The sequence below is a fragment of the Spinacia oleracea genome, chromosome 1 (assembly GCF_020520425.1).
Source record: "Spinacia oleracea cultivar Varoflay chromosome 1, BTI_SOV_V1, whole genome shotgun sequence".
Taxonomy (NCBI): Eukaryota; Viridiplantae; Streptophyta; class Magnoliopsida; order Caryophyllales; family Amaranthaceae; genus Spinacia; species Spinacia oleracea.
Window position 1 is genome coordinate 114,597,156 of NC_079487.1, and position 10,150 is coordinate 114,607,305.

The following is a 10,150-nucleotide window of genomic DNA, read 5'->3' on the forward strand; positions in this document are numbered from 1 at the left end:
TATATTTGTAACTAAATGACCAAGATTTTGTTATTAATCGCTTGCTCTATTTTAATTCACGAATATATGATGAATATTCCAAGAAGTAAAACGGTACAGAAGAAGTTTTGATATCAACGTATTATTGTTATCTTATAAATTGAGGGAGTACATTGAATTAAAAATAGCAGGGCAGGTAACCCCTACAAGTTATGACGTTAACTTAGTTGTAGTCCTTGTTGTAGATGATTGTTCATTGCTTGTTGTAAGTGCATGGCTTCACAGAAACTCCAAAGGGCATTCTTATTATATGATCCGTGAATTCGTGAAATATATTATGGCCCTGTTCGGCAAAATTAGCCGTAGCGGGTAGCGTTTAGCGGTTGAGTAGCGGGTAGCGGTTAAAGTAGCGAGTAGCGGTGAATAGTAGCGGGTAACGGTTAGCTGTCAAAGTAGCGGGCAACTAATATGAGTGTTTGTTAAAAGTAGCGGTTGATACTATAAAATAAAAATAAAAGCAAGAATATTATTTAAAACTTTATTATAAATTTGTCAAACGCTACCCGCTACCTTAAACACTACTAATTTTAACGTTTGACAAAAGCTACCCAACCGCTAACCGCTACCTAAATCGCTACTTTACCAAACACTTACAAATTTTATAAGTAGGGTCTTGACTAGATCAAAACGCTACCCACTACCTCAAACGCTACCGCCGAACACGCCCATAAGTATACGACGACCTTTTACGAAATCATCTTCATTTATTCAAGCATATCATAGGCTACATACACTATACTTTCCTAAATTTATATAACTTATCTTTAATTTAAGGTATTAATCATATTAATTAGTTTAAGATAATATGCATGATTGATGTGATTACGACACTTAAGCTAAACTAGACTATTACCACCAGTAATAGTTTAATTATGATTATAATTTCATTCCAACATAATTGAATGAAGTCCATGAAAGCTATAACGAATCCATATGAGAAGTAAAGCTCGAGTTTTTACATGTTAAAATTTTATAAAAGTACTCGGTATATTATTGTGTTTAATACTTCATCCATCCATTAATATTTGCACCGTTTTGACTGAACACGTTTGTCAATGCACAACTTTGACCATCAATATCTTTAACTACATATTATAAAAACTTATAAAATGTTAACATTTTGAAAATATATATTGAGATAAATCCAACAATCTAGTATATACTAATATTTGTTTTCATATACAATAAATAAAATAGAATTAAAATAAATTATATGAATAATGCAAAAAATCAAAACGGTACGAGTATTAAGAGATATAAGGAGTAGTTCAATAAAATGACTACTCCTTCACTCCATGACATCATTGACTCATTTACGCGAATACTATTTCCGAATAAATGGGACTTTTATTATAATAGCCAATTTATTTCCCATTTGCCATCACCAAAAATTTAAACAAGTACTTCGTATAAAATACGTTTTCGTTGTCTGCTTGCCAATCCCAAGACCCTTGCCACGACCATGGATTACTTAAGTTACATAATGAAGTAATGAAACCCATCACCAAATAGTGACCACAACATTCAAACATTATGATAATCTTTTTAGCCATGATTGCCCATGAAATTATGGAATTGCAGTGACTTGAATCATGAACTTCGCATCATAGTATAATACCATATTTGCACATCATAAAGGTTTCAAAGGGTTTCATCATACACCCAAACGAACCTAATTTTATGTTTCATATAAATTATAATACTTGCCGTTGTTTTTTTTAGAGCAGAGAGAGCCACAAATGAAAATGGTATAAAACGAGATTGAATCCAATATCTTAGGTGTTACCCCCTTGAAAGTTGAAACACAATACTCGGAGTTGTGACTTGAAATCAAACTTAAAGAAAAACTCAAGTGTTCAAAATCAGAAATTAGCCATTGTTACTAAGAAATTTAACCATGTACAAAGAAAAAGAAGTAGTTAAGGAGCTAAAAATCTACCTAATTAATCTAAAAATCTAGCATAATAATCACTCTTCTTTTCTATGTGCAATTGGAAATTCTATCATGGAAAACCATTCCCTAAAAAGAAAGAATGAAGAGATCGATTAAGATAACAGAGGAAAAAAAACGAGCACTAACTAATCAATCAATCTTGAGAACAGAGGAGCATTACAATACACCTTCTAATAATGTAAAGTCTTCCTCTTTGTTCCCTTAAAAATCTTCCTAGTTTCCTGCTTGACATTCTTTTCTCAGATTCCTTCATCATTCTTGCGATTCCCATTATAATTATCAGGTTTTTTTCTGGACAGATTTAGTATTAAGAAAAAATGGAGGAAAACAGAGTATGTTGTTTTGTTTTTGTGTGAAAGACAAAGTTGTGGAGTTTGGGAGAGCTAAGTGAAGTGAAGAGGCAAAAGAGGGAGTACTTATATAGAGGATGATGAGAAAGGAAGAAGGGAATGTTGATTGTTGAATGAAGATGGAGGAGAGAGAAAGTGTGAGTGTGGTCCAAATGGGTTGTTTGTTTGTAGGGTAGGAACTAGGAAGAAGGTCCCTACCCTTTAAAATTGGAATCTCTTACCCTTAATTTTTGAGACCCCCCCTTCGGCCCTTCCTTATTTTTCTATCTCTCTGTCTTTCTGTCCCTTCCACATGAAAATTATACGGAGTACTCCAAAATTTATGATCGCCTTACCCATACCTAGTATTCTGTATTTATTACGGAGTATTCGGTATAACTTGTGTACATCCGATGTATTGTATCAACGAACATGAGTTTACATATAAGGGCGGGTTTAAACCAACATAAGTTGGTGGATTTGGTGGAGAATTCACCTTGTAATTTGAAGGTCACATGGTCGAGTCCCATTAACTGCAAAATGCTTGGGCTTGACTCAAGCGAAAACCTGTGTAGCCTGGCTGATTAACCTCTGCTAGGTGTTGTTTTAGTAGAGTCTCTTCTTCTTACTTATTAAAAATTTGATTAACCAATAACTAATATATACAATTTATTTTAAAATTAAAAATTTTAAGTTCCACACAAATAAAAAGGCATGAATAAGATTGAAGATTTTAAGAATTTGATTTGGAATAAGATTAAATTGACTAATTTATATAACACATAAACATCTCTCTATATGGACACCTATTTTTTAAAACGAAAATTTTGCGGTGTGTTTGACATATTTTTGTTAATGAAAAGTACTCATAGATTTATTTTGCATTTGTTTTTTCATATTTCCACTTTCATGTGTTCCAAACGGTTTTTCATTCTATGTAAAACGGAGTACTCATAGATTTACTAATTCTGATGAATTTTATTTGTTTAAAGGCTGCGAACATGCATGGATAAATGGGAGAACAAAAAAGTCATAGCACACCTCTTCTCAACTCTCTAAGGTTAATCGAAACTAGTTACTCCCTCCTAGGGTGGACAAGAACAGAACTGTTTGTGAACAGTTCGGAATCGGTTCGATAAAAAATCGGCTCGAGCTCGATTCGTTTGTAAATGAACCAAGCTTGGGCTTAAATTTATGGTTCGATAACTAACTAAATCAAACTCAAACTCAATGGTGTTCGGCTCGAAAGCTCGCTAGCTCGTTAGTTTACGAATGATAATGCATATTTATGAGATTTTTATATATCGTTTAATACCATTGTCCAAACTATCAATTAAATGATAAATAAGGATAATATTTTACATAACTTGTACAAGAAAAATACTATTATAATGTTAGATTAAGAAAATTATTAGTAATGTTATTGTACTTGTTGGTATAATATGGTGTATCAGTTTATCGAGTCAAGGCTCGAAACTCGGCTCGAACTCGAAGAATTCTTATCAAGCCTGGCTCGATAAGGATTTTTAAGCTCGAGGTAAGTTCTAGCTCGAGTTCAAACTCGGGAAAAAAATAACAAAACCAAGCCGAGACTATTAGAGTTCGGCTCGGTTCAGCTCGTGTCCACCCCTCCCTCCTTTCTTAAATACGAGATTTTAGCCCGTACGATGCACAGACTTAATTAAACTGTTAAGTTAAAATAAAACTTCTACATAATACCAACTGTTATATTTTATACTAAATTAAATTAGTGTTTGATTTTGGATTGAATTTCAATTTAGATTTATTTTTAATTATTAGAGCTAGTGTTATGAAGTTGTATATGCGTAATATTAGTAATTGATAAAAAAAAATCTGCGTGGCACCAAATTATTTATGTACGTGGCACCAAATTATTTATGTACGTGGCACTCAGAATTTATTGAGGCATATTTATTGAACTATTAGAGCGCCACCTAGGATTATTAATGGTTTCGGCCAATGAAAAATAAAGTTTCTATTTATTTTTCATTAGCCAAAATCATTAGATTTCCTACATGACGCTCTAATAATTCAATTAATATGCCTCTTTTCTATACGTATATTAGATTGTTAAGTTAAAATAAAACTCCTATATACCAACTGCTATATTTTATACTCCATATTAGATTAGATTAGTTTTTGATTTTGATTTTGGATTGAATTTCATTTTAGATTTATGTTTTAATTATTTAGTGTTTGACTTTGGATGAAATTGTATATGCCTAATATAAGTAATTAATTAATAAAAATAGCTACGTGGCACTCGACTTTATTAATTCAAAAATGATTCGAAATCTTGTTTTTAATTGGCCGAAACCATTAGCTTTCCTACGCGGCGCTCTAATATTGGATTAGTGTTTGATTTTGGATTAAATTGAATTTTATTTTAGATTTATTTTTTAATTGTTAGAGTGTTTAATTTTGGATGGAGTTATATATATATATATATATATATATATATATATATATATATATATATATATATATATATATAATACATATATATATTAGTAATTAATTAATTAATTAAAATATCTATTTTATGTGTCACTCAATTTTTTTCATTCAAAATTAAATTAGAAATTTTATTTTTCATTGGCCAAAACTATTAGATTTCCTACGTGGCGCTCTAATATTCCAGCAAACTATTAGATATATATACACATACTATACGCATATGTATATGTATATATATGTTATAAAATGATAAAATTTGATATTGTGAAACTATACACATTGAGACGAATAAAACAAAATCCCACGTGAATATATTTTGAAATACCTATTGGAAAGGAAATTAAAAGATTTCCTTTAATTGTGAGAGGAATAATATTTGAGAACTACGGGAGTACTTAAAATTTAATTTTTTATTTATCCTAAAAGTTCCAATTACTTTGTACTGTACTAGATATAAGCCCTTGCGGTTGTTTTTCGATGTATTTTTTACAAAATTGACATTAAATTTAAGATTGAAATATTTAATTATATATATATCTAGTGATAGTAAGTGAATTGGTGTAAAAATTTAAGTTAGAAATGTGTTTTATAAAATCAGAACATGTGATAGAAATCTAGAACGTTTTTTGTATGTATTTATATTTTTGTAAATTTTTTCTAATACTTTTTTTCATTTGTATGTAGATGTTTGAGAGAATTAATCAAATTATATATATATATATATATATATATATTCAATAATTGTTTAACATCTTGCATTAATACATGTATCTTCCACGGGCATTGAGTTTGTCCCTGCAAAATATTTATAACCTATTTTAGTTGTAAATTGTACTTGTATTATTTTTTTTCCGAACTTCACTAATTTTCTTTTTCTTCTTAATATATGTAAAAATAAAGTGAACGGTGAACAAAATACAACCTACCTGTGTTATTTAACCTAAAAGACTTGAATTTTCTTGGACGGTTGGGGAGAGATTAAAAAGAAGAACCAAGGTACGTATTTTGTTTTTATGGGGAAGATAGTTTGATATTTCATTATCAAGTCGTTTTACTTGTTTTTTAATTTCCCACATTGCAATAACATCATGGGACCATTGTAATGGACCAGTCATTAAGTTACTAACGCTGACTACTTGAAATGGTTAAAAAAACACAAAAGGAATACTCAAATTTTGCTATGGAGTGGACTAGTAGAGTGGTAAATACATTTATATGGTCGAGTACAATCTCGTCATTTATTAATGTTTGTTATTGCCTACGAGGCTATGACTAAAAGATGGTCGTGTAGGGTCGTATTTCGTGTAAAGTTCACGTGTCTTGGATTTAAATATGTTTGATCCATGTCAGCTTCACTTATTCCTTGACGGATTGTGCTAGGCCAAATAAATTAAGGCGACTCAGGCAGTGGTAGAGCCACGCACGGGAGGTTTAGGGGGGGTCTTTGACGCACGCTTTTTTTTTCATAGTTAAATTTTCATTTTTTTTAAAAAAATTACATAATTTTAGTGAAAGTTTCATCAATTTTTAAATAATGACCCCGCTATCTCGAATTTCTGGATTCGCTACTAGACCCAGGCACGAATCAAATCCATGTGTCCCGGTGTTGCCTACCCACAAAAGCGTAATTTCATTCATTTTAATGAATTTTGTCATATATGCCTTGTCATATTTTGTAGTTCTTTTTTTAAAAATTAAAATGTGGTCCGAGTCCAACCCATAATTTTGTATTCGTGTCGGACCATGCCGTACCATCTTTGCTAGTAACATTTAAAATAAGAAATATCCATTGTTTGTTTCATGCCTTTAAAAAATTGATTGATGATTGATGGTAGCTAATTAGGTATGAGACGAGACACATCAGTCGTGTCATCACCTTTCGTTCCTAACTTAGGAATGATGGTTCAACCAATAGTGTAGATAGTAAAAAATTGTCCAACATTTCAATTATATATGGATTGTGCATATCCAAAACTTTTTTCTTAGGACAAGAAAATTATCAATATGGGAATCTTGTACTATATAACATGGTCCCATAAACCTTGCTATGCTTGAGTCCAAATTTGACCTACAACTTACTGTATTAGAAGTAGATGCATGCATGAATGCCTAATGAAATTACATTTATTGGCATTAGGGTTTGCCTATGACTACAATTGTCCTTCAACTATAGTTACCCTAGCTTAATCTTGCCAATAATGGGTCAAAATTATAGATTGAATAAAATGGTACAATTTTAGGTGGAGTCACCCTATTAGTAGGGGTGTTAATTTAGCACCAAAACCAAACCAAACCTCATCGGAAAAAAATCAAGACACACAATGATTTGGTGCAGTACGTACGAATTGCAGTTTAACAATGCATATTTTTCTAAAAGTTCCTTAAATAATACTTCGTATATTTTATGATTCTTATTGATGAATCGGTGACAATTATAAAATTTTCATTACTCAAAACATCATAAAATAAAACAAAATGATGATAGTAAGTTATAGATTATTGTAATTTGCGGTTTGAACCATAAACCACATTAAATTGCGGTTTGTAGCACAGTTTGGATGCATAATAGAAACACAATTATTGGCTTTATGGTTAAGCATATGACTACAATTGTCCATTTGTCCTTCAATTATAGGTTAAAATTAGAGGGTTACTCTAAATCTTGCCTATAAAAAAATAGGTCAAAATAGGTTAGATAAAAAATTTACAATTTTAGGGTGATGGTTAGCATGTTTTGAGGGATCGAAAAGAAAGACAAGACCAAATTAATTAGTAGCTTAATCAAGTGTTAATAATCTAGTGGAATGTTATCATGTCATTATGTGATTAAGTTGATGAATGATTGAAACATAGATTCCTAACAATAATTCAAGATTAAATAAGTGATGACGATATTATAATTCTAAAGATAATAGTGGTGGCATGAATTGAACAACTCCAATTGAAAGAAGAGGACATGCATGAAGTTGAAGAAGTCATCAATTACATTAAAAATATAAAAAGATGATGCGGTTTATTTAGTTGTTAATTGAATTAAAGTTGAGTATTTGCGGCTAAGATTAAGAGGTTTTGACCTTTTTGTTTAAAGCTATTGCATCATTTCACTTGCTTGATTCCCTCTTCAAACATAAACATTCTTCAATTCTAATTTGTACTCCGTACCTTTTTGCTAAAAGGAATATTGTATTTTTGTACGTAATTTTGTGCTAGTATGGTAGTGTCTCTTTCAATTTCTACATGGGGCTAGCTAATTTTATGCAATGTGTGATATCCAAGTCCTTAATATTATTATTTTTTAGTGATATTATTACACGTAATAGTAATTGAGTAAAATAAAAATGACAGGTAACCCACAAATAGTGACAAGATTATCAACACTCGTATTTTGTTTCAAAAAGTGTACATAGACAATCAAGATATACAAGTGATGTCATTAAATGTTACTACGTACTACTTATGTAGGTCTTGATTAGTCTTAGATACCACACTTGGATACTTTACCAACTTAACTAGTTAACTTCACACGCAATATAATACATGCAATGTTCCTAATTAACTAGAACAATATGCTTAACTAGTTGTTTCTTCGAAGTCTGTTTCAAGGCATGACAGCTCGAACACTTAAACCACAAAACTGGAGTGCAACTCAAAGAAACAACAAAATCAGATTCTCCCTCATTCCCATGCATAATATGACGACGACGGTTAGAAGTTGAGATTATTTTAATGGATATTTCATATTTGGCGTAGGAAAACACACCATAAACCCCTAAACCCTAAACATGTTTTTGCCTCGTGCTTAACCCATTAATCAAGACATGGCTAATTACATCCTCCTGATTTTCTGTAATTAATTCACTAATGTTTTCGGGGGCAAAGGGGGATCCACTACTTCGATTTTCTCTATTTGATTCCTAAATTTATTTTTATTTGATTCGCTCCTTAAAATTCCCAAGTATTATGGTGCTTTTTACTACTACGTATACGTAATTAAATAATTAATTTGTGTAAAGAACTAAAGATCCCACTTATTACTCCTATGATCGAGACTATTGCCTCCGGCTATATATGTTTATGACATAATTAATATTTTTACTTATGCATGTACTTTCTTAAATAGTAACTGTGTTGAAGTATTGAGTTAGTTTAACATGTAAGAAGTACTAAGATATGTCATCTTCACCTTATTCTTCTTACTTATTAGATTAGAACAGGCAAGATCAGATCAGAAACCAGAAGAGTTAGACCAGATCAAATGAAGAGAACAAGGCTTAATATATACGTAGTATTTGAATTGAAATAATACGGAGTATCAGTTTGCATGTTTAGGCCATTTTTGAAAGAATGATGAGATTTGCAACTTAATCATATGCTTGATACAACATGTTTAAGTTGATAAAGCCTAATTAAGGTGAAGATAATTTATAGGCATATTGCATATACGGAGTAGCATTTAGTTTACAAAGAGTTTATGTTGCCAATAGGGAATTCTGTAAGTAAATAAACACATACGAAGTGAGTTTTTAAATTTTATTTAGGGGATTATATTAACACACGCGAATTCGTAAATGATCACAATACCATTCGGATATTAAATTGAAATTCTCCATCGACTAAAAGTAGGATTTATTTGAGTATATTCTCTCTAAAATGGTACTTAAAAGGATAAAAAGTTCGTACCATGCTGCCATGCATGCATGTGTCTTCCAAAAAAAAAAAAAAACACCAATGATTTGAGAAGAGGCATTTCGATATTTTTTATACAGTATAAACATTATACTAAAATATACTCCATTTTTTAATGAAATTGCTTGAATAATTATTTAATTGTAAAAATAAAAAATAAAAATGTGGTGGAGGAGGAGAAAGGGAGGAGACAACAGTGGATTAGATTAAGAGAAACGTATGTGTATTAGCAGACAATGGGCCATCTTATGCTCCAAAGATGTTTCCTATCTTCAACTATTAATGTTAATTTTGGTAACCTTACAATTACAAATATAGAACACACATTATTTTCACAGTTTGTAAAGACATATCACCACGTGATTACCTTGACCTTGTGAACTTGTGATAGACAATACCTTTTGCCCACCATGTATATCAACCTTTAGACAATGACTTGACAATTAAAATTTGTGTGGTGGAGATTAGTAGATTACTAGATTGACCTACCTATTCGGTAATCTACTTATATACGGAGTACTTCATTTCACTTTTACTTTTTTCAGATCTAATATGTACATACAATGAAAATTCAAATATAAAGATTAATTAACTACTCCTGGTAAGTTTATAAGAAGGATAAGTTAAAATAATGACTAATAAGTTCAGAAAAACTAAGGGTTTA

At 30.9% G+C, this 10,150-nt stretch overlaps 1 protein-coding gene across 1 annotated transcript; it reads right to left on the reverse strand.

The window, feature by feature from the left end:
* Window positions 1-1,892: 1,892 nt before the first annotated feature.
* On the reverse strand, window positions 1,893-2,488 carry LOC110786819 (small polypeptide DEVIL 2-like). The gene has a single exon (XM_021991398.2). It carries the CDS (start codon window positions 2,262-2,264, stop codon window positions 2,127-2,129), a length of 138 nt encoding a protein of 45 aa, XP_021847090.1. The 5' UTR covers window positions 2,265-2,488; the 3' UTR covers window positions 1,893-2,126.
* Window positions 2,489-10,150: the final 7,662 nt, after the last annotated feature.